Source organism: Macrotis lagotis, chromosome 7, assembly GCF_037893015.1.
Source record: "Macrotis lagotis isolate mMagLag1 chromosome 7, bilby.v1.9.chrom.fasta, whole genome shotgun sequence".
In the NCBI taxonomy this organism is placed as follows: Eukaryota; Metazoa; Chordata; class Mammalia; order Peramelemorphia; family Peramelidae; genus Macrotis; species Macrotis lagotis.
In genome coordinates, this window is record NC_133664.1 from 85,476,832 (window position 1) to 85,503,027 (window position 26,196).

At 36.3% G+C, this 26,196-nt stretch overlaps 1 protein-coding gene across 1 annotated transcript in view; it reads left to right on the forward strand.

The window, feature by feature from the left end:
• Nucleotides 1–26,196, forward strand: part of LOC141492675 (receptor-type tyrosine-protein phosphatase N2-like) — a 653,431-nt gene that overhangs the window by 219,829 nt on the left and 407,406 nt on the right. Inside the window, exons 5-7 of the mRNA XM_074193252.1 lie at nt 12,647–12,895; nt 14,629–14,669; nt 16,280–16,665. Coding sequence (XP_074049353.1) covers nt 12,647–12,895; nt 14,629–14,669; nt 16,280–16,665 — 676 coding nt within the window. The remainder of the gene's footprint in view (nt 1–12,646; nt 12,896–14,628; nt 14,670–16,279; nt 16,666–26,196) is intronic.

A 26,196-nucleotide genomic window follows, 5' to 3' on the forward strand; every position in this document is an offset into this window, starting at 1 on the left:
ATTTCTTTTTTTTCCATTTTTCTTCTTCTCTTCTTTAATTTTTAGATTTTTTAAAGCTCTTCTATGAGCTTTTGGATTTGAGTCAATTCATAGACTCTTGATACTCTTCCCATCTTCTGCTCCTAAAATCACTTCTGATTTCATTTATAGTCTGGGACATTCTGAAGAACTTTACAATTAATTTTTCACTACTTTGTTCTTCTAAGGTGGCATTGTTATCATCTTTCTCTGCTTAGTAACTTTCTGTAGTGAGGGCTCTTCTTCTCATCTTGATTGTTTGAGCTCTTATCCTGGGAATATAGGGAGGATGAACTCAACTTTTTACACTACAGCTGGATTCTGATCCCTGACTTGTCATTGGCCAAACTGTTGCCTATGCAGTCTAGGCCTGGCCTTTACAAAGGTTTGTTTCTTCCTTTATGTTAAGGTTCTGCCTATGCAGTGGCTTCTTCCCAACCCAGTCCTACTTTTTGCCCCAGTGTTCCCAGGGTTCAGACTTTGTTTAGGGTTGGGACCCTCCCTGGCGGCTTACTTTATAGCTGCTGGTATCTATGCTGTTGTCAAGCTATTGGAACCACTGTGGCTCTCTAATTGGGCTTTTTCCCAGAGAGACAGACCTTCACTGGAGATCCTCCATGATGTCTCCAAATGAAAACTTCTTTGGATCTTGTCTTATTTGTGGGATCTGTAGCTTTAATGTCTTGTGTAGACATTAACATTGTGTATGTAAAAGCTCTGGGAACCTGCTAGCTTGATGCTGCCATCTTGGTTCTGCCCCAGAAGTTCCCTCTCATTGTTAAAAAGTATTTTTCCCCCTCTGAAGATTCACCCTGAAGTCCCACTTCTGAGAGTCAAACAGCAAGAAGCAAGGAATCAAAAGACTTCTTGATCTACTTCAGAGTTTTGCCTAAATCTCACTGTGCTTACATAATCCCAGCTTGCTTACAAATGAGCATCTAAGAAGTCACCAAGAAAATACATGCTCTCCTTTTGCTGTGTAAGATTAAAATTACGTGTACAACTAAATTATATATATATATATATATATAATGTGTGTGTGTTTGTATGTGTGTGTATGGCATAATTTATCTGACAGCAAAGAACACTTTGACTTACTGAGAGGAGACCTTCCACAGTTAGCCCCTTTCCACTGCCCTAAATTTTAGACCTTCCCTGTTGTAATCAACAACCAAAAATCACCTTGAAGAAGTCGTTTCTGACTCTTGCCTTAGAATAGCTTCTGGTCTTTCCCTGCTGCCCATAAGCCTGCTAAATTACTTGGGAGAAAGATCTGTGAATGTTTTGTCTCATCAATCTAATTGGAACTTTTGGAAGGGTTTATTGTACAAGCTTCTTTCTACCTAATATTTCCCTTGATCTTAAAAAAAGCATAGAAAAACTATGACATTTCTTAAGTCTTTGTTTAAGGATCTCAACTGATGGAGAGTGCATTGCCTTCAGGATAGCCTAGTCAATGTTGTGAATCCCTCTATTTGTTAAGTTATTTGTTAAGTTTTTTCTTCTACCAAAATTTGGAACTCCACTGCCTCTCAGTGGGTCCCCTTTAGGATCTTGGGATTGCATAATCATAGGTATAGAAATCAAATAGGGGTTGAAAGACGTGTCCATTTCCCTTGTTGCACAGTGAGGACACTGAAGCACAATACATTTTAATGACTTGTTCAAGGTAACAAAGGTAGTGAGTGACAGACAAGACTCAAAACTAAATCCTCTCCAAATCCAACATGTTTTCCATTACATCTTCAGTCTTGGTTCAAACAAATCAACTCTAATCTTTATATTATAACTAAATCCTGATTACTGAAAATAATGAATCCCATAAAATGGTCACATTATTTAAATCTCCACTCCATCTATTTCCATTGAGTTGGAACCAATTACTGTACTTTACATAATTAGGACTTTGAATAGTACAATTTCAAATATATGCAATCTCTGCAGAGGATTCATTATATGTACCACTTAGGATATTTGCACATAATGTGACCACTTCAGGATATTCATTATTTGAATTAATACAATTCATTATGCTGGAGTATTGTGCTAAGCACTGGATATACAAATGAAAAAAGAAAAAAAAAAGAAAAAAGAAAAACTATCCTTTCCCTCGAGGGGTTTGCAATCCAGTAGGGAAAGACAACATATAAAAGGAACTTCAAAAGATGTAGTGAACTAGAAGGTAATAAGTGTGGAGTATGATATTTCATGCTCACATTGTAACCACAAAAAAACCACTTTTATAAAATGAAGTTATAAAATGAAGTTATCTGTAAAGTTCTGAGCATTCTAAAAAGGAAGGCTTTGGTAGGCATTAAAACTCTGTTGCTCTGCCCTCCCATATTTCAGTCAAGACTCAATGAATCATGATGGATCTTCAATGATTAAAGGTTGTTTTATGTTGTACTTTACCCCAGTCAACTTTTCTCCAGACAGAATATCTTCCCATAGTACCCCCTCACTAAATCCAGTTCATGTGTTTGTCATGGCATTACCTCTCTGATGTCATGTTCTTGGAGAATGAAGGACAAACATCATCCCTCAAATCTTCCTATGGAAGAGTTTTAAGATCTTTCCTTATAGGAAAACAATCTCTGAAATTGCCTGTCTTTGTTAAAATGTGGTACTAAGAACTAAAAGCCCAATGAGACTATCGCATTTCTTGTCATATGGTGTTAGATCAAATCATCCAATGTTATTGATTTGTTTCAAATTCTTGTCACTACCACCTGCCAATATTCAGGACAATCTCTTGCTCTCCGCAATGGCTTTTGCACTTCACTCAGAAATAAAGAATGAAGTTTCAAGTTGAAAAGAGAATTCAGAATCAGAGGGAAACTAGAAGGTTGTAGTTGACAAAAGGATGAAAGTTCAGAGCCCCTGGGAAGGAGCCTAGAAGTTTCACAGGAAGTGATCCTTGAAGACAGAGCTGAGATCAAGATGGCAAGCAGTTGGAAAACAGAAGCAAACATAATGTGCTAAAAACTCATAGGCTGAAATTGAAGAAAAGTCTTCAAGCAGTAAGATGACTATTTTCTTTATGTTATAATAGGAGTCACTGACTGACTTCCCATCCCCCCCAAATACAAGGCTTCCTTGGGCTTTTTTTTTTTTTGGAGCCTTGGGTGGTATCTCCTCAAATAGGTACCGAGGTGAAGTGATAGGACTTGAGGATTACGAATAGACCTCTCCCTCTGTCACAATTGATAATTCTACCAGGTCAGACCTGCAACTGAAGTGGCAAATGGACAGCCTTAGCTCCTACTCACACCTACTGAAGAGCTTCCCCTAAAGGGCAGTGATTTTAAGCTAGGAGAGTCTACTGAGTCTTTTCCTTTAGAGAGGCATTTTTTTCTCTTTGAAATGGTGAGAGGTGCCTTTTGAACATTATTTATTACTTTAGACCATATGTAGATTGGTATTATTTTCTTGTCATAGAACATAGATGTAACCCTGGAAGGGACCTTTGAGATCATCCAATCAACCCCTTGTATTTTACAGATGAACAATGTGAAGCAGAAATTAATTGATCTGCTCAAGACCACACAGCTAGTGAATGACAACCAGGACTCAGATTCAGGCTAGCTCTTAAACTCATAGGGGTCTGTTCAATGGTCAGTGACCCTGGGTGTTGCAGGCAGAGCAGCTGCTGAGGAGGCAGGAGGCTGTTCTAGCCCTAGTTTACTTAATGAAGGCAGAGAACCTGGGGACCTTGTCATAGGGAGTCCACAAGAGCACCTGTGGCCATTAGACTTCCTCCCCCCACCCCAATGTAAGTCTTTTTCCCCCTTCTTATTTCCATTTTGTCTGAAAGCCAACTAGTTCTTTGTTATAAGCATTGAACCTGCAGGAGTGGAGATAAGACTTTCCTGATATAATAGATTCATGGGAAAAGAAAAGAAGTGGTTTCTGTTTTTGGTTAAGGGAGACAAGAGAAGTAGAAATGAAAAGGTTATATTATGAGCTATTCAGTTATGGTGCTTGTCCTAATGGGAAACTTTCCCAAGAATGAACAAAGGATGACGAAAACAACAGCAATGGTGACCGACAAGGAAACACCTTTAATTTTCAAAGTGCATCTTTTATGTTTTCTGTAAAGCAGCCAGCCCTTGTATAGAAGCCCAGAGGGAAAAAAACCCAGTAATGATATTGTTTCTATAGAATTGTCAGGGTCCTCTTTGTTGAAATGCCAGTTTTAGGGAGGAAAGTAGCTGCTGTTTTTCAGCAGGCATTCTTTTCCCTGACTTTGTCAAAATACTTTCCCTTGAGACAAAAGAAAGGGCAGGATTTTGTGTCAGAGGATCTTGGGTCCTCTCTGTGATTTTCAGTAAGTATTTAGCCTCTCTAGGTTTTGGTCTTCTTACCTGTAAAAGGAAGGAAGTTGGTGGAACTAATTATCAGAGCCATTCAGAGGAATCAGATTTGTGTATCCAACCCTCTTGGCTTTCCCAAGCTTCAGCCCTCCATGACCAAATCTTCATTGAGCATCTCAGAATCAAAATGCACCATATCTCAAGCAGAACTCATTATCTTTCACTTAAAATCTAACCTTCTACCTAACCTCCATATTTTTGTTGAAAATATTACTAACTTCTAGTCTCCCAGGTTTGTAACCTCAATGTTATCCTCAACTCTTCACTCTCTTTCACCCCACATGCCCAATTAGTTGCTAAACCTTGATATTTTTACTTCTATTAACATATCCTGTAGCCAGCCTCATCTCTCTAAGCATACAGCTAACCACCTTTGTTTGGGCCCTATCATCTCTCACCTAGATTATTATGTTGGTTATCTAATTGGTCTCCTTGCTTCAAGGCCAGTTCCTCCTCTACAGAGCTGCCAAAATAATTTATCTTAAACTCTGCTCGGGCCATATCACTGTCCTACCTGATAAACTCTAGTGATTCTGTTGGGACTGGGACCAAATATAACTTTCTCTGTCTGGTTCCTTATGTCATTCGCAATCTGGTTCCAATCTATCTTTCTAGTCTCATTATACATTATCCCACTTTCTATCCTTTATGGTCCAGGCAAATTGGCCTTCTCTCTGTTCTTCACATATAATAGGCCATTTCTTATTTCTCTGCATGCCATCTCTTTGGCCATCCCAATGTTTGGAATGCAATTGCTCTTTAACTGTGCTTCATAGAATTCCTCACTTCCTCCAAGCTGCAGCTCAAACATTATCTTCTGCATGAAATCTTTCCTGGTCTACTGACGTTTACATTTTCTAGCTGCAAATAATTGATTTTTTTGTTTTTATATAATTCTATTATAGATGTTGTCTCCACCAAAACATGTAAGCTCATTGAGAAAAGGAATTTTTTCATTTTTAGTTTTGAATGTCTGCCTATAATTTAATATTGTACCTATATATTTTAATGAATATTTGTTAATTCAGTGAAACTGAGGTCATGACTTGAAGATTGATCCTCTATTTTTGATACCCCACTGCTTCTTACATGACTTAATAAGTTGATTAATCAACTATTTTGGTTCCTCTCTCTTAGTTATGTTTTTAAGGGAAGAATTTGGGCTATGATATGTCTGTATTTATGATAGCAATCTATTATACTAAACTATAAAATGACTCTAATAAGAAATCATAGCATTTTAATGCTAAACGGACTTTTATAGATAAATAGGTTGTCTTAAGCAGAGATATATGAATAAGTCCTTTCAAACAAGCCAGAGTATTATTGGGGGTAGGCAGTGTTTCTTCTCCATTGAAAAGTTTTTTTTCCAGTATTGGAGGCAAAACAATATTTTTAAATGTTCCTCTTTTAAATTCAAGCAAAAATCCTTCAGAACAGCAAACCTCTTACTTGATTAAAGGGTAAAGAAATGTGAATGTGGTCTCTCAGAAGATGTAATAATGTTCTAACTGCTTATCTTTGTAAAAATCTGTAAGGTGTCTAGATAACCTCAAACTCTGTTTTCATGTCTTCCATTATTCTGTGAATAAAGCTTTTATTGACCAGGCAAGATTGTCAGTTGGTTACAAAAGCAGTTTCAGAGTCCTGTACTGTCCCTGGTTGATAGGAGGAGGCTATAAAAGACAGAAAGGTTTTTTTTTTCTCACCATGTAGCGTAATAGAGGATTTCTAAGTCCTGTTAGTATGCTTTTTTAAAACCTTTGATTCACCAGAGAGATAGTCACTGTCATTTTAGATGGTTCTGGCTCATTATGATAAGTATTCTTATTCTTGTTCTTGCCACCCCAGAATGATAATGTGTATCCAAGAGGCAATGTGGAATAATAAAGGACCTAAAGTCAGGGATATTTTGGTTTAAATATGCTCCTTAGATACTTTCCAGTTGTGTGACCCTGGGTAAATCACTTAACTTTACTGACACCTAGTTTCTTCACCTTTAAAATAGAGATAATAGTTGCAGAACTTCACAACTTATAAGGTTCAGATATGATAGATAACAAATTGAAAAAATGATGAATTACTATATTGGTATAAACATATATATATATATATATATATATATATATATATATATATACACATAACAACTATTATCATCATAATCAGAGTATTGAAAATCTTTCTCCATTTCTGTATTGGTAGCTAGGTGGAACAGTGGCTTGAGATCTGGGTTTGGAGTCAAGAAGACCCAAGTTCAAATACAACCTTAGATACTTACTAGTTGTATATCTCTGCACAAGTTACTAAACCTCTCAGTCTGTTTGCTCATCTGTAAAATGGATATAATTATAGCACCTCCTTCATAGGATTGTTGTCAGGATCAGATAAAATAATACTTGTAAAGCACTTTTGATGTGTGTTTGCCATATAAGAAGCACTTAATAAATGCTTACTCTATCTTCCTACCCTATTAACATCTACTAGATAGAGTTGTTATAAGGATCAATTGAGATAATAAACATAAAACATTTTGTAAACCTTCAAGTGCTCTATAAAAGGTAGTTTTTGTAACTGGTGCCTGCTTAAAGTCTAAATATTCTTGGGGCAACTAGGTGGTACAGGAGATAGAACACTCACTCTGGAGTCACGAGGAACTGAGTCTAATTTTTACCTCAAATATATGACACTATGAACCCTGATTGTCCTATTAAAAATTATTTCTATAGATCTCTTGTTTGCTACTTTAAATAAAATTATTTCTTCCCAAATACTCTAATTAGTTCTTGGTTGGTCCAAGGGAAAATCAGGGAAGGAAGATGTATGGGTAAAGTTGCAAGTCATCCAGAAAAGAAAAAAGCTAAACTTTGAATCTCTGTATATTACAAGTTTAATAAGAGTCATCAGTGAGCTGCAACAGCAAAAAACGTGCAATTGAAGATGACATTAAAAAGTTATGGTGTCCATAGTGAGGATTTGGTCCTCTGCTGAAGTGAGAGCACTGTGAGTGTTGTGTTCAGTTTTGGATGATAAACTAAATGGCATCTGGAAGAGGGTAACCTCAAATGGTTAAAAACACCCAGAAAATGCCATAGATGGTTAAGTTGGGAAAAAACTTTTTAATCTAGAGAAGGAAGATCAGCTGTTTTCTATGAGGCTAGATTTGTTGAGTGGCATATATGTAGACCACATATGTAGACCAGGAAAGAGTATCATGACAAAAAAAAGTTCAGATTTTTTTTCAGTGAAAGTGAGCCAAAGCTTGCTTTTAAGTAGGGGAATTACTTGAGAATCATGTTTAAGGAGAGGGCATTGGTCAAGTTAGTGAAAGTATAGTCCTTGGGTTCACTTCTGTTATAGGCAGTAGAAATTTCAGGTAAAAAAAAAAGCACTCTTTTCTGCCTCTTGTGAGCCCTTATTTCATTTAAAATACAGTTCCAGGGCCAGTTTCTACTTGAAATCTTCTCTGCTAAGTGCCTCTCTTCCTTCCCCCCATCCCTTCCCTTTTATCTTTCAAACAAAACTTATTTATGTTCATGTTATCTCAATTGAAAGAAGGCAAGTTTCTTGGAGTCACAGTTTGTCATGTTTTTTATATTCCCAGCATCAAGAATCCATTCCACCCATTATTGATGCTTAATTAATGTTTAGTTATTCACTAAATGTATCCTGAGTTTGAATTTGAAAAATTCTATCTAGAATTCCTGGGTATCTAGGCCAATATTGAACATTGAAACTATAAAAGTTTTTTTCTTTGTGATGCAACCATTTTGTAAAGGGTTTGGTGAATTGTAGGCTGAAAGGAGACTTTTGTATGAATTCTTTCTTTTTGCCAGTCTACCTTCCCAGACTTATTTCCTATTAGCTCCTTCCTGGCCCAAATATTCCATCTAATCTGGCCTACATTCTGTTCCCCCAGTTTAGCATCCCATTTCTTATCTTGATGCTTGATGTTTAGAATGAACCTGTTCTTCATTTCTTCCTTCATGGTTGAGCTCAAGTGGTATTGTCTACAAAAAAACTTTTGTCTCCTGAGTTGTTAGTTTTTTCTCTGTCCCAACTATCTATTTATTTATCTTTTTACATGTTTATTTTCCAGTTTAATGTAATTTTGTCTTTATGAAATTAGCAACATCTAGCATAGAATCTTTTTTTTTTTAGATTTTGCAAGGCAATGGGGTTAAGTGGCTTGCCCAAGGCCACACGGCTAGGTAATTATTAAGTGTCTGAGGATGGATTTGAACTCAGGTACTCCTGACTCCAAGGCCAGTGCTCTATCCATTGCGCCACTTAGCCGACCCTAGCATAGAATCTTACACAAGTTCAGGAACTTCATAAATGTTTATTCAATCATTTGCTTACTCATCTTCAGCCAATTTTTTGACTACTTCATTTTAATGTATTGAAATATTTTTGTAATGAAGTAATTTATTTGCTGTTTTGAATCCATTCACTGTTATGTCATTGAATATTTCTGATACTAAACTCATGTCATCTTAAAAATTTCTCAGTGAAGGCAGAAACAATCAGTCATTCTTTGATTATTTGCAAGACTTGTTTCAATATTTGCAAGGCGAGTCTTGAATCATACCCTATTGAAATTCCTTTAAGACCCCAAGGTTCCATTTTCTGATTTGTTAATCACATTTAAATGACACCATGTTGTAGTGCCTAGAAAATTGACTTTGGAATCATAAGGGTTTGTGTTCATATCTCACCTCTGAAACATGCTGTGTTAAGAAGGATAAACTTTGAAAACTTGTCAACATTCAAGGCAATTTCATAATGCTTTAATTTATAAATGAGTTGACCATTTACAGTTAAGGAGGGAGTTTGTATGCTGAGAATTCCTTTATATTGATGAAACCCCAGATATAGACTGCTACCCTTCCCTTTTCAAGTCCAATCTTTGGTCAATAGAAAGAAAAATTTTATGATGTTCTTCTGAATTCTCTACAGCAATAATACTGTTCAATTTTTTTTTTCAACAAGGCAATGGGAAGAGAAAAACCCAATGGTAATTGCTTCCTTATAGCTGTTGCAGTTATTTTATTTTTTTTGCAAGGCAATGGGGTTAAGTGAGACTTGCCCAAGGTCACACAGCTAGATAGTTATTAAGTGTCTGAGGTCAAATTTGAACTCAGGTCCTCCTGACTCCAGTACTAGTGCTCTTTCCACTCAGCTCTATCTAGCTGCCCCTTTTTTTCTTTCTTTTTTTAAAATTTTGTCCCAGTTCCAAAAAAACCACAAAATAGAACTGGCTTCCTATTCCATTATTCCTAGCTGGGGTATTTAGTGATTTGGGCTAGTTTTGAATAATCTAATTTTTTTTCAAAGTAAAGGTTTCAAGTCCCTCAGGACACTCTGCTGCAACAAGTGGGCATGGAAAGGCAGGAGCTGAAACAGTAGTGGCTCAGCTGGAAGCAGACCCCCAGCTCCATCCCAAGATTCAAGATATTTAACTACAGCAGCTTTAATATGCACCATTGGAGCTGGAATTATGGTGGTGCTGGCACCAGACTTGTCTTCCAATCGCTTCTCTTTAAAGGATTTAAAGAGTACTCATTTCAGTTGCAGGGCTCCGAAAGAGTCCTGTATAGCTATTTTCCCTTACTACTGGTATGGGAGTGGATAAGTTGCATGTCTGATGCCTTCCGTGAATATGGTAGTAATTCTCCGGCTCCTGTACATTGGTCAAACAGCCAATATGTGTCAGAGATGAGGCAGGTTATAAAGAGGAAGAGGATTAGCTATGGTACTAAAAATCATTTGAAGAAATGAAGATGTTGGGGGTGGAGGGAGGGCAGTAAGATTAGGAGAAAAAAATATAAAACTCAAAATAATTAAAATCTTTAAAATTTAAGAAAAAATGATGTTTACCCTATAGAAAGCTTGAAGGTTCGAACTTCAAAATCATTTTACTGAAACACCAGAAGTTCTCAAATTTGCACACCCTTTAATGCTTCCCACTTGATGTACCAGAATAGGCTGAGTTCCTCTCTTGTTTCTGGTGCTGAGCTTTCAGCCTATTCAAATTCCTATTATTCGAGGTTGGATGATGAACATATTGGTGAAAACTCTAATTCTGATGAAGGGGAAACAGTACATAGAAAATGTGAACAATCAAGGGGCCATCGTAGTTGTCCTTAATGAGGCAAACTTGTCATCCAGTAGGATCCCCTCGGCCTTGGTCCTGTGCCTCCTCACTACCCTCCAAACCCTTAACTAACTTCCCCATTTCTACTTCCTTTTTGCCCATTGTCTTTCCCCATTGGACTGTAAGCTCCTTGAAGGCGAGGCTTGTAAAATAATCCTAACGCTTCCTTCCAGTTCTGAATTCCATTTCTCTATTTCCTAGACAGGATTGCAAATCTTTTAAGATTCCAGTCTAGGGGCAACCAGGTGGTGCAGTGGATAGAGCACCGGCCCTGGAGTCAGGAGGACCTGAGTTCAAATGTGGCCTCAGACAATTAATAATGACCTAGCTGAGTGGCCTTGGGCAAGCCACTTAACCCCATTGCCTTGCAAAAGCCTAAAAAAATTCTTAAATTAAAAAAAAAAGCAGAATTGGACCTTAGGGGCAGCTAGGTGGCGCAGTGGATAGAGCACTGACCTTGGAGTCAGGAGGACCTGAGTTCAAGTTCAACCTCAGACACTTAATAATGACCTAGCTGTGTGACCTCGGACGAGTCACTTAACTCCATTGCCTTGCAAAAAACTAAAAAACTAAAAAATAAAGAAGACCCCAGCCTCTATATGCCCAGCTGGAGTAGAGTGTGTGGCTTGAAGGGCTGGACAGGGCCCCGAGGGCTCTCTAGTCCAACGCCTAGTTTATAAGATTGAGATGGCATTTGAATCCAGATCCTGAGCCTGTGCTTTTGGGCTTTATACCGCTTTGGTCATCCCCACCCTATTTGTGTGCTGTAAAGCACGATTTATGGAAGGGCGGCATACAAGTCTCTGTAGCTTGACCTTCCTCCCACAATGCCAAGGTGCACTGGAAGGGGGAGGGACTTCCGGCCATCCGGGCCTATTCCCCCCCCCCCGCACATGCGCATTACCTACATTTGGGAGCCACTTCCTGTCTCCTTCTGACACTGGAAACTGGAACTTCCTTCTGCCACTCCCTTCCGGAAACCACCCACCCGCCCCTCCCCCAACCATCTCTTCCAGCTGCAGGAAACTGCTCCATATGGTGGAGGGAGATGACAAAAGTCCAGAATAGGAGCAAATTAACCCAAGATAGGAGATTCAGAGCAGGGCAGCAGGTCAGAGGCCATTCAGCACAGTAAATAAATGAAAAATAAGCTATTTGTCAGCACTCAATTATGTGCCATATACTATTATATTAAATTATATATTATATATGTATTATTTGTATAATATATATAATATAAATATATATATATATATATATATATATATGTATATATAAATTACATACCAGGTAAACAAATATAAAAGAAGCCAGCCCCTGACCTCAGGGAGTTGACTTTCTAATTGGGAAAGGCAGCACATAGAGTGGGAAGTGGTGGCCAGGGAAGGGATGTTTTGGTTGGGAAAATTACAGAGATGGCAACTGGAGTCATCAGGAAATGAAATTTTACACTCTTTCTAGGAGTGACGACAGGAGTTGATTTGACTCTGATTGTTGGATGGGAAGAGCATGAGAGATGAGAGGGATAAGTGTGCCAGCTGCCATACTGAAAAATCCAGGATTTGAAGTCTAAAACTGGAGGCCTGGTCTAGATATGGGATGGGGGCTGCTACTGAAGCATCCCCCAGTGAGAACAATTCCCTCACTTCAGAAATGAGAAACGGAGGTCAAGAAATGTTAAGAAACTTGACTAGGTTCATCCCTGTATTAAATAGAGGAATTGAGATGAAAAACGATGTCTTTGGTAAACAGGGATGAGGGAGGGGACATTATTTCCTCAAGGACTGATGAGTAAAACTAAATGGCAGAACCAGAATTAGAATAAAGATCTAATACTAACTACATGGACAACCCCTTGTGATGCAATAGATTTTGATTCTTCATCCTCCATCCTGAGGAAGGGGCAACCCCTCTTTCACCATTTATTCCCAATGCCCACCTTGAAATCTACTTCTCATTCTTTTTCTATTAACATGTAAGTGGGTGGGGAGGGAAGTAAGATTGGGGGAAAGGTTGTAAAACTCAAAATCTTTAATTAAAAAAAAATGTAAGCAAGTGTTGCATTTATGTGTGTGTGTGTGTGTTTTTGGTAACACAGAAACCTTGATTCACAATGTCCTGAAGGACCTGAGGAAGCAGCAGGGTACTGTGGATAATCTGAGTCCCCTGGAACTGGAAAAGATGGTTGATGTGATCACAGATGCCATGCAAGAATCGAATGTAGAAGTGCCAGGAAACATGGCAGTTGAGGCAGAAGGAGAACAAAGGGAACAAGAAATGAAAGGGGTCAACAGTCTAGAATCAAAAGAATACCAGAATGACTTGGTGGTTGATAATAGTTTACAAGGTGAGAGGCCTTGATTCTTGAATTGTCTCTTGAAATAAAATCTCATCCATGGTCAATTAGATTTTGTATACTGCTTTTTGGGGGGGAGGGAGGGAGGGGTTATTAAGGTGCTGCTGAGAGATGTAAGGGTTATCTGAAAGCTGAGATATGGTTTCTATTGGGGAGACAGGGATTTGTGGTAATGATTTTTATCCGTTTGAACTTTGCTGCTACAAGCTCTCTGAACAGGCTAAATCTACCCAGGCAATTATGTTGAAAGCAAAATCATTGTCTCTAAGGATGTATAATTCTTTGGTGAAAAGACTGAGATTTTAAAAAATAATAATAATATCAAATGTTTGGGATTATGAAGGTAGTTCATATATGGGAACAATAAAATGAACAAAGAATTACTCCAATTTGGGTCTTATGCTGTAGGTCCATGAAGAAGTCAAAGATCATTCCCCAGACAATAGCATTCCATTTGATTGAGATTGTCAAGAGACAATCCTGGTCTTCTACCTTCAGGACAACTTCCTGATAAGCTGGTCATTACTTAGATTTATTGAAGATTAATATCTACTCCTGCTGCTGCTCTTTGAAAGGGGTCAGTCAGGATGTGAAGAATGTCCATAAGTCTGCTTAAAACAAAGCCTGGCTTGACTTCATACGAAAAAAATAATGTTTTTATTATTGGAAAAGTCAGCTCCTCGTCAGCACAAATTTCCATTGATCAACAAATGTTGATTCAATATCTACATTCTAAATGATGAGTGATACAAGGATCTCAAAGCACACTTAGTGAACCTTGAAGAGTTATTGTGTAGTTGCTTTTTAGTTATATCTAAGTCTTAATGGCACTTTTTTCATGACAAAGATACTAAAGTGGTTTGCCATTTCTTTCTTCAGTTCATTTTACTGATGAGGAAACTGAGACAAACAGGGCTAAGAGGCTTGTCTAGAGTCACATAGTAATTGTCTGAGGCTGGATTTGAACTCAAGAAGAGTTTTCCTGACCCCTTGTATGGTACTCTGTCTGCTGTGCCACGTAACTGCCCCCTAGTTTTTGAACAGTTAGCACTATTCTTTTCCCCCATCGTTCATTTGTTAAACATCTGTATGCTATTTTTGATATTTAATTAGGAGAAAATCTGGGGTTTCCCCCATCCCACTAACAGCCTCAACCATTTAATTATATAAATAATATAAACATCAATTAAAATATTAATATAAACATTAATTAAAACAAGCCTTTCTATACACAGTAGAACAAAAAAAAGATTCTGCATGAAATCTCAATTCTACATTATGAGGGCAGTTGCTTTAAACACTATGCAATAGTTTTGACAGGTAACCTGAAATCTGTTCATCTGAATACTTTTAATTCTGAGAAGTCAGTTTAATAGTGCTATATGCTTGTGGCTTTATTTTATTATTGCATAAACATGAATGACTGCCAGGCATTCTAGATATTTTGTTGATTTGGGCAAGAAGAGTTAAGATACTAAGTTGGGCAATGATGTATGACTGAAATGGATGTATATCCCTCAGCTTTTATCCCACTTGAATGAATAAGAACACTATTTCCTGCATTCCAAGTAGATTTAGTTTATCTTTTTAATTAGAACAGTTCATTGCCAATCTACACTATAAAGGCAGTATGCTATATGATTATCTGATTTAAATATGATATGACACCTAGCAGTGATATGAGAATGATGAGAATGTTGATAAGAATTTCATATCTTTTACAGGTAACAGATTGCGGGAAAGTGATGATGGAGTTGATGAGAAGGTAAAATCTTTCTCTTTTTTTTTTCATTGTAATATATGTCATGGGGAGGTTTATTAATTCTGGTATGGCTGTAAATGATATAACAGTTCTTTCTAGAAGGAAATCAGGAGAACAAATTAATGCTGTAGTTATCAGTTCATAAAACCACAGAAGAAACTCATTTTAAAAACATGTGAACAGTAAAAAAGAATGCATCATTTACACAGAACTGGTGCTGACTTTGGACTTATGAGTTGAAGTCCATTCAGAGCATAATGCATTCATTTTTCTTCCTTTTGCTTTTGATAATCTCAAGAAGGCAGTTTAACATTTTTTCCCTTGGGGGAAATCTTTAGCTGCTGGATTTGGCTAGATAATAGAAAATGTTTTGTCTTTATCTGAGGAAAGTATTGCAGCGAGTTTGCATATATTAAATAAGCTAAAATATTTCAAACAGTAAGGTCATATGATAGACACATTGGATAAATTATAAAAGTATGTCTGAATTATTGGTTCAAATTTAAATCTTTGTGATTTGTACCTTAAATGGTATATTTTGACTCCTAATTGGATCCTAATTTGGGCTAGTGTTTATATTAGGATGATCATTCTGCTTAACTGTCCAAACAATTTGAAAATGACTCCAATTGTTTGTATTGTATTTCTCTCTTGTTTTAAACAATAAATGTAACATAGGACAAATGACTATAAATTCTAGTGTTTTACTTCTATTTTGGGAAATGTGTTATCATGGTAAAAAATAATAATAGTGAGTTAATTGCATACCAGTAGACCATTCAAAACCTTGTGTGCTCCAAAGAGAACTAGTTCTATAGTTAGCAGAACTGAGACCAAACTCACTACCTGAATGACTTTGAATGTAACTTTGGTCTCCTGAGGCTTCAGTTTCTCATTTATAAAATGAGTGGGTTGGGTTAGATGACCTTTGAGATCATTTCTAATTCTATCTCCATGATCCTATGTATTCATACTATTAATAAAATTTCCTGTAATCTTCTTCAATGAAACTGATAAAAGATTATAGACTCATCTGAAAAGGCCTTAGAATTCAAGATATAAAAGTTTTTTGCCCAAGGTCAAACAGCAAGTGGCCATAGCAGACAAATTCTCTGACTTCAAATTCACCACAGTGTCATTCTGCCTCTGACATTAGCCAGGTGGTGGTGTCATCACAGCAAGAGTTAAAGATGGACAGCTCTTTAATCTATTTATTTAAATAGCTATACATATCCTTTAGATGACCTTTTATTTTTCCCTTGATGTTTTCTTTAGCTTTTGGATTTAGATGCTAAGGGATCCTCTGTTTCCTTATCTGCAAAATAGAGATAATAACACCTACCTTCTAGGATTATTGTGAGGCTAAATCAGATAAAATTTATTGTGAGTTATTATTATTGCAAAGATAAAATAAGATAATATTTATAAAGCTCATTGTAAACTTTAAGGTATTTTCTAAATACTAACTCTCCTTATTTTAATCATTTCTCCTTTCTGTAGTATTTTCATTCTTATTTAGTTCCAAATGAAAGTTTTTAATTACAAATTTTCTGGATCATAGTGACCTGTTCTCCTTCAGCAAGGTTTTACAATTGGCTTTTCATTTCTACCAGGTTAAAGGTTTGAATACCCAATTGGTGGGCCTTGAGAATGAGCCAGAGACTCAAAATCAGCCTGAAGGACTCCTTTCTGAAAAGCCCTTTAAAACAGAGACCAAGAAATCAGAAGATACTGAACCTTCCTTTTCCTCTGAAGAGGAGAATGCTGGGGTTGAAAATGTGAAAAGTGAAACCTATTCTCAAGAACTGACAGCAGAGAAGAAACCAAATGCTGACTCTGATGCCAATGAATTTGTGGAGTTTCAGGACTGGATGCAGGGTGGTCTAAAACAAGATGAAAGACTCTCTGAAGGATCCCCCAAAGTTCCTGCAGAAGGCCTACAATTAGAAGTGAAGTCTTCTGACAAGGAAGAATATGGCTATATTGTGACAGAAAAAGAGTAAGTAGAAAACTCCAAATTTCACAAATGTATATGCAAATGTACACAGATTACATATATATATATATATATATATTTCTATATATATATTTCTATATATGTATGTATAAATATATGGATATACATTTTGGGAATGTTAAATGAAAATATTTGAGCTGTATTTTTGGAGTAGGGTTCAGGGAACTCAAGTCATTTCAGTTCGATTTATTTATTAAGAATTTATAACTTGGTAGGCACTGTGCTACTTGGTGTGGATTAAAAGACCATTAATAAATGTTTTCCACCCATTACAAACTCACAATCAGAGAGGTAGGGTTAAAAGGGGGTCATATTTACATAAAGACGTAAATTCAAAATATCTAAAAGGTAAGTTCAAATAATTGGTAGATTTAGTAGGTTTTAATGAGTGGGACAAGGAGGAAATGAATGCCAATAGCCAATGAGATCAGGCTTACCATAGTTTAAAGGGAGTTGAAGGTTACAAGAGCTGAGGTAAGGAGGAGAGAGAACTCCAAGACGGACAGTCTCGGAAAGGCAGCTGAGGCTGATATGGAATATCGTTTATGGGTCATAGCCTGTCAGTTTGAGTAGAGCTTATGAAAGATTAATGTAAAATCAGACTAGAAAAATAGATGGGAGTGAGACTTCTTAAGGTTTTAAACAGCAAAGGATGGAGTTATTTTATCCTAGAGGCAAGTAGAGCTTCTGAAGCAGAGGAATAACCACCAGAATCATGTTTTAGGTTTATCAGTTTCACAGCTCTATGGAGAATATCTTGGAGAAGGGAGAGACTGGGGACAAGGAGGTTCCTTGTGAAGCTTTTGTAATACTACGGGGTATGAAAGAGGGTAGAATTAGAGAGAAAGGAACAGACTTAAGAAATCATTTCCTTTTGTCTAGAATCATAATATCATAGAATGTTAGAACTGGAAGAGACCCTGAGGATGATAGAGTCCAACCCTCTGATTTACAGAGAAGATTAAATTGGAGAGGTTTAATCACAAACTCAAGGTTGCACAGCTACTGAGAATCAAAGCCCTTCTGTGAAGTCCTATATCTGAGATCCAGCTCTGAGATCTGGAACAATGCACTAGTCTTTATCATCTAATGTGAATTCTGTTCCAGTCACTTCTTGAGGTTCTTTTGGCCACCTCCATATCACTTATCCCTGTGCTCCATAATATGGAGTTTGGATAATGGCTATTATGCCTGTGTTTCAGTTGAAAAAAAAAATGTAGTGACTGAAACTAGTACAGTAGAAATGTCAATATTCAAGATAATATGGTTTTTATTTCTGAATTCAACACTAGTTTTTTGTCTTATGGGAAGCTGGCTTCAGGTAGAAAGATAGTGGAGGACTTCATTTTTCTGTTAGGGCTGGGCTTTGTCTTTTTTTGGCTAAACTTGGTAAACTTGTGGTATATAATGTTCTAATAACTTATGCTATATATTAGTTTCTTTCCCTCCTTTAGAAAACTACAAGCTTTAAATATTTGACATCAAAGTATCCCAAATAGCAGGATGTGAGTCATGCACCAGGGGAAAAAGATTCACAGTCACATAGTGTTCTTCCTCTGTCTCATTTTGATCCGAAAGAAACATAAATAAGAATCCAAACATCATGTACCCAACAAGCTAGAATCAGTGGTCTCCATTTTTGCAAGTTATATCACTAATGAATCTGACATTTGATGCTGTACTTTATTTTTTTTTAAATATGCTATTTCCCCCTAAGCAACCAAAACAATATTTCAAAGTAAAATGCATTCAGTAGTTCAGACATTCATTTTTTTTCTGCTTTCCTTTTAAAAAGTTGACAGCACTTTTGTTAAGGTTGATTATATTGGCATTAGGATAGATAAAAGGGATTCAGAAATCACTGACTTTTCAATTATTTTGAGCAATGAGAAAAAAAGTTTTTGTGAAACCTGAATTTGTCTCTCTGGCAATGACATTTCAAATGCATCCCCCCCCTTCTCATATCCCAACAAAAGCTTAAATCTACCAGCATGTGTTAGTTCTTGCCACATCTCAGCTATCAGTAGTATCATTAGTAGAGAAAGCGTTCCATACTAGAATTGACTAGAAAATTTGTTGGTTTGGATTTGTACCTCATGGTTGGGATGACAGCTTTCACCTGAATGCCTATAGTCTTGAAATTCAAGACTATTTTTAGCTTTTGTTGATTGTGTTTTGGAGGTAAGTTCTTGCAGTTGAGATACTCAATCTTATAATAGAGAGCGAATTGACTTATTTTTTCCCCAACAGGATATTTCATCAAGTCAACTCTATTTTTCTCTCTTTTGTTCCAAAAAATATGCATTTGTCTCTGTCCTTGTGGCCTTTATTGTGGAATTGTCATATAGTTCATTTCTCTCCATTTCACCAAGTATTTATTAATCCTCTATCATGTGTCCACCACTGTGTCAAACACTAGGTACATGAAACAAGAAACTAAATATTCCCTGTCCTCAGTGAGCTTACATTCTGTGGTGGAGACAAAACATATATATGTTTAAAGCAATATACCACATATGCATATAATGTAAAATTTTTTTAGGATGACAGTAGCAATACTGGCAGAGTCGGAGAAAACTTCCTGTAAGAGGCTTTGATCTTTGTAGGAAGCTTGGAGATCAATGAGGAAGAGATGAAGAGGAAGAGATTCTTGGCATGGAGCAAGGCCAATACAAACAGCTTGCCATCCATTTTCATTTGTCAGTAGCCAAGTCAATGGATACTCAATAAGTTGCTAATGACTATTATAAGCTATTGAAGCAGAGAAAGGTGCTTATATGATTACACGTGATAATCAGTTTAGAATATTGATGTATTCGTTTTAGCCAGCTCTCTCTTGCTTTTTATAAAGAAAAACCTGTGGAAAACACATCTATCTCCTCTAGAAAATGACACTTTACATTTTCTGTTGACATACCTATTTTTGTTTTTGTTGTCTAGCGATTGTGATTGTGATAGAGCTTCTGTTTTGCAGCTACAACCTGTGGCAACTGGGTTAAGAAGCCTCATGGATTCATATGCCAGGACTTGAGGCTTGTTACTTTCTGCCTTTCTATGTTCCCAGAGAGACTGTACTCAACGGGATAGTTGACAGATGTCAGAGGTGATTCATTCACTATATTAGAGTCTCTGGCTGCCCAGATTTTGCATATATGACCTGAGATGGCTAGAACTGCAGGCTTTAGTGTAGGGATTCTGGATTTTAATTGTGCCTCAAAGTAGAGATGAATATCTCCATGTAATTCTTAAAGAAACAGATTTCTGATAGTTTTAAAGACTTGTCAAAATGGCAGCTGACTTGTCAACAGGGAGAACAATAGATGACTCCTGCTGTTTGTCTAGTGACCTTTCAGAAGCTTAGAGCAAGGCGATCCATACCAATCCATACTATACATCAGGGCTAATCTCACTAGTGAAATGACAGTTCCAGTGTAGGCAATTGTCTAGGAAAGCCTCTCAGGTGCTGCCTCAGCACTTTCTGATAGAGAGAAACCTCTCAAAAGGGACCATTTCCTGTTGGCTGTTGGTGACTTTTCAGGAGAAAATGAAGCTGTTATTAGGATGAAGATTTCAGTGTGTTCCTCTATTTCCACAGAGAAAATAGACTTTAGACCCAAACATTTCACATTTAAAATATGATCTGGAATCAGAAAACCATCATTTAGATTACATTGGTTTACTTTTGTTTGTTTCTCCTTTGCCTTTTCATTTGTTTGCTAGATTCATGGTGAAGAAATTGTAAGCTTTACTCCTATAATTCTTCTGTCTCTGACAAAGGATAGGGCTCCAGCTGATGTTTTCCCATCAGTGGTGCCTGCAGAGTGCTGCCTTTATTGACTGATAGTTTGACAGTCAACAAATTTAGATTTTCAATTGGACAAGAGACCCAGGAGCTCAATTTCAAATTATAGGGATCAGGAAATGGATTGTTTTAATAATTTGGGAAGGGAACAATTGTGGATTTAAGTGATTAGGAAATGACTCTGTGAATGAGAGGTAATCTGGTATTTTTAAAAAGGAAAACAATTAGGGTTATCATTTAATATAATAATAATAGTAATAATAATGTTACCTAACATTTACATGGTGTATACAATGTGCCAAACACTGTGTTAAATGCTTTACAATTATTATCTCATTTTATTCTCACAACCCTGGAAGCTAGTTGCCGCTATTACCCCATTTGGCATATTTGCATACTTATTGATACAGCCAGAATCACTAAGAAAGATATTCTAAACCTGGAATTTAAGGACTGATTACAAGGAGAACATAGATGGGAAAATTAATTGTATCTTTATTTTCACTAGTCTCATTAAAATGTAGCATTTTCTTCCATTATTAATTTCTTAAAAACTGCTGAAAATGGATCCATAGTTTTTATCAACCTAACAAAGGAAACTATATATACATTAAAAAATTAAGAACATCAGAGACAGACTGTACTTTAGAGTAGACTGTGACTTGGTCACAGGCATATAGTGTAATTTTTTTCCAGTGAAATTTTGTTGACAGAAGAATGTGTATGTTTTTTTTTTTGCCAGGGCATCAATTTGCCTTTTACATTTTCTGATTTAATAGGGTATGGCTTAATGGCTTGCTATTTTGGTTTAATGATTTGTCATTTTCACTTTTATCCTCTTTATGAACTGGAAGGTTTAGTCAAGACTAAATAAAGAGCAGGCCATACGCTCCAAGAAGGAATATTTTATCAACCTGTGTTTGAACCATTTAATCTTTGAATGAGAGAAAGAGATCACAGGGTAGAAATGTGTTTTGAAGCTTAGAAGAATAAAAAAACCAAGGTCCGCTTTTCTTCTTAACAGAAAAGAAACTGCGGCTTTTAATTGAATTCAATAAATCTTCCACAGACCTATGACTGGGATATTTCATACCACACATGGACCTATAGAACAGTACTGGAAGAGAAGCCATGTAGTATGTTGAATAGACTACTGGAATAACTAAGGAATTCAATCCTTAGTCTTAGTATTTATTTTGTGGTCATGGAGAGTTACTTTGCCTCTGATCTTTAGTTCACTTATTCATAAAATAAAGGATTGGATTAAGTGGTCACTTATGTCACTAGAGTTGAGGCAGCATGTCTAGGGCATTGATCTTGGAGTCAGGAGAGCCTAGGTTGAAATTCTGACTGCTACTTTCTCTGGATCTCAATTTTCTCATCTATTAAATAAGGTTATTTAACTTGGTATCTTCTAGTGTTCCTTTGAGCTTCAAATAATTCAAACAGGGATGAAGGAAGCAAACCATATGAACTTGGGAAAGTTATTAAGCTTGGACAACTGAGATCAAGTACTGGACCTGGAGTCTAGAAGACCTGAGTTAATATCTTCCATCAGTTACTTACTAATTGTGAAACTCTGGGCAAGTCATTTAATCTCTATGGGTCTCAGTTTCTTCATCTGTAAAATTGGAATAATAATGGCATCTACCTCGCAAGGTTATGGTGAAGTTTAAATGAGATAATATTTGCAAGTACTTTCCAAACCTTAAAGTTCTATATAAATTTTAGCTATAATAATTATTAGTAGTCATTAATATTAATTATTATTGGTTGCAGTAATTGACTTGCCAATTTAGGGGTTAAATAACATCATTTCTTACATTGCTTACAAGCTCTATCCTTCTAATATTATATAAGACAAGCAAGAATAGATATGTTTGAAGGACCCTATGAGTCACCCTAAATGATAGGCCAGCTACATGAACAGATAAAAGAAGCTGTTGAAAAAGAGGGCTCTTTGCAGTCTTAATTTTCTCTTGTGCAAGTGGTAGTGTCTTCCTAGGAAACCTGCTGGTAAACCCAACCGGCTGGACACTTTCTTCCTCATTTCAAAACATTACTAATACATAGTGCAACATAAGAACTGTCCATTTATTTTTGCCCAGTCCTGATGCATATCTGGTCCACCCAGTTTTCCAGGTACTTCTCTCTTTATATATTTCCCAAATTCAAGCCTATTGTTCAGTGCTCAGGTCATTCATTGTTGGCAGTATTTGTACCTGTGGGGAGTAATGCTTAAGAGATCTATTTCAATTAGCTAGGAAGTAGGAGTTTTTGGAAATATCTAGAACAAAGGAATCTGTTGGGAAAGGAAAACTGAGAAAAAAGGACTTGTAGAGAAACCTGAAGGAAATCAGGGAGGAGTGTGAAAGGCAGGGATGTTATGACAGTCAAAGGGAATAATGGGTTCAAATCATTTTGCAAACAAAATGCAATGTATATATATTTGTGTGTGTATGTATATATACAGTGTATATGTTTTATGTATATGTATATATATATATATATTTTATGTGTGTATATATTTATGTATATATATATATTTATATATAAATATATATTTCCCCTTCTCCTCTTCCTTCTCCTGTTTCTCTTCCTGTGTTTCCTTCATCCTTTTTCTCTTTTCACTTCTATTTTTTTTTTCCTTTTCTTTTTCATTGCCACTGTCAGCAGCAGAAGCAGCCTACCATCATGGGACCTCCATTCTGATGTTGACTTTAATCTCTGAGTCTGATGAGTTCAAACAATGTTTATAGCATAATACTCAGATGTGTCAACAAATGTTTAACAACCGACTCACCAGGAGATGAAAGAAAATAGCTGTACACAGTTTTTAAATTTAATCTACATTATTAGCACTTTATTAAGTCTTAAAGATCAAGAAAGCACTCAAGGAAACCTTATTTTGTAGCAGTTACTAGTTTCTGAGGTGGAAATGTTTTCATTGAAAAACTCACAGTGGGTTCATTGTTTGCTCTAGAATATTCCTGGAGAAAAGGTACAGGTATACCTAAAAGGGAAGAAACTGAAGCAAACTATTCATTTCACAGTTTTCTCTTAGTTTTATTTTTCTAGCCCGACCCACAGATGCCTTGTACTGTTCTCCAGTTAGAAAATTAATTATAAATTCCCTTCCTCTTTTCTTCGTGTCAGCTAAGTTTTCCTCCACTCAGAAAAGTCAATCAGTTAATTTGCAAATCATACATTTACTTTTCTAATTATCATTTATTTATTTAATGCATGACTAGCCTTATAAATATGTTATTACTGTCGTCATCTTTGACAGCACCATATTTCATGAGAATTTAATCAGAATACATAATTTAGAGAAATATTACCATAAAAAAATCAGGTATATTCCCAGTATTCACTGCTTGAACAAGGAGAATCAAAAGGTTTAAAAAGGGACTTCAAAAAATCCTCCTGTCCATTCTCCTATCTCCAGGCAAAACTGTACATAAGCTATCTGGACAGATGAGAATCTATCCTATTTTTAAAGTCCTCTAGGGAAGAAGATTGCAGAACCTACCTAGTTATCCATTATAAAATTTAATAACCCTTGCCATAAGGAAAGGACTAGAAAAATTGTCCTTTCATGGAAGGCACTGTACTATAATAGAAAGCAAACTCTTCTAGGAGTCCTAGGTTCTTTTCCTGCCTCTGATACCAACTTGCTGAATGACCTTTGGAAAGTCTGGGCCTCCATATGATTTTCTCTTCTGCAAAGTGGTGACAAGGGTACCTACTCTTCTACCTCACAAAGACCATAACGTGAAAGCACTTTTAGAGATTAAGTTATAATGAATGTTACACAAATGTAAAGCAGTATTGTATTGTATTTTAATTTTATCCTTTCTATCCTTGCAAATGGAAATCAATTAAAAAAATATGATTGAAGGGAAAAAATTCCAAACATGTATGAGATTTATTACTGTCCAAACTCTCCCCCCTTGTCTCTTGAGGTGCTGTCCACTATCATGCCAGACCAACATGTTAATCACCTCACTGAGCACAACCTAGCCCAGTCTGAGAAGGCAGAGATAAGTTTATCCAACAACTCAATGTCAGACTAGCCTAAATCTATTCATGCATATATAGATTTGTATACTTGGGAATGAATAATCACCATCCCTTTCTGTTTTTATAAATATGTGTTGCTGATTATTCTATTAGCATCACAATTTTATGCTGAAGGACTTTTATGACTCTCAGGGGTTCAATTATCATTTCTGCACAAATGACTCATAAATCTATATCTCTAGCCATGATTTCTTCCTTGAGCTTGATTCCAATTTTGATGGACATAGGCATCTGTAAATCCTATCATCACTTAAAACTGAAAATATCTAAAAAACAATTCATGCTCTTCCTTGCTTAACCTATCACTCCTCTAAATTTTCCTCCTTCTCTTATCCTATTGAAAGCTGGCATATAAACTGCAAAGAACAACAAAGGAGGTTAGTATAACATGATCATGAAAGAAAGTTAAGTGTAAGAAGATTTATAAAGGTAGGTCAAGGTCCAGTTATGAAAGCATTTAAAAGCCAAACAGATGAAAATATAAATTTCATTGTGGAGCCACTAGAGATAATTCAATAGCATCTGTGACATTTTTAGTCTTGTCACTCTGATAGCTGAATGGAGATAGTAGTAAAGGTAAGGAGAGACTTAAGAATCAGTAGGATACTGCAGTAATCCAAATAAGAAGTTATGAGGCACTGTACTAAGGTGCTGCAATATTTTAAGAATGATGTTCAGTAGGTAGAATTTCGAAAGAACTTAGCAACTTATTGGTTATTGTGAAGTAGAGAATGACATGTAGATTTTGATCCTGAATGAATAGAAGGATGGTGGAGTCCTGGACAGTAATGGTTGTCTATTGTCCTTCGTTCTCATAGGTGATCAAAATGACATTGGTATGTTAGAATCCAGTTATAGTAGTCTGACTTTGTCTAATCAGACCAATATGAACCCAGAATGTTCTATTAAAGGTCCATAAGTAGTCCAGTGTGAATATTTGGGGTGGATTCTTTGAATTTGTGCATCTTCCATTTCTTTTGAGCTATATCAATTCTGCTTAGTTCATAAAGCACAACACCTTTTCTGATGAGTTAAGACATGCTAAGTGATCTTGTGCCAGTGTTTTTCATGTTGTGCAATCAGTTCCAAAGTTCTTAAGAGAGACCTTGAGAAATATTATTCTAAAAGGCTAGTGATGAAAAATGTCATCTTCTACATCCAACAGGGAAAAAAGCTATGGAGTCTGAATGTAGTCCAAAGTGTACTCTTTTTCACTTTTAAAAATTTGTTTTCTGTTTTTTCTTTCTTGTTTTTTTCTCTTTTGTTCTGATTCTTCTTTCACAACACGACTAATATATAAATATGTCAAACATGGCTATACATGTATAGTCTATATCATGACATATACTATTGATGTTATGACTTGCTGTCATAGAGAGGAGAGAGGAGAGGGAGGGAGAACTCAAAAACTTAAATTAATGTTGAAAATGAATGTTGAAAATTATCTTTGCATTTAAGTGGAAAAATAAAATAACATTCTTAATAGAAAAAATACAGATACCTTGAGAGTATCCTTGTATCAATTCTTCTGATCACGTGCTGAAAACTTTTCCTTATGTGAATTCTCCATAAAAGTGCTCTATGAGACAATTATATATTTGAGTTTTGAACAATGTGATTAGCCAGAG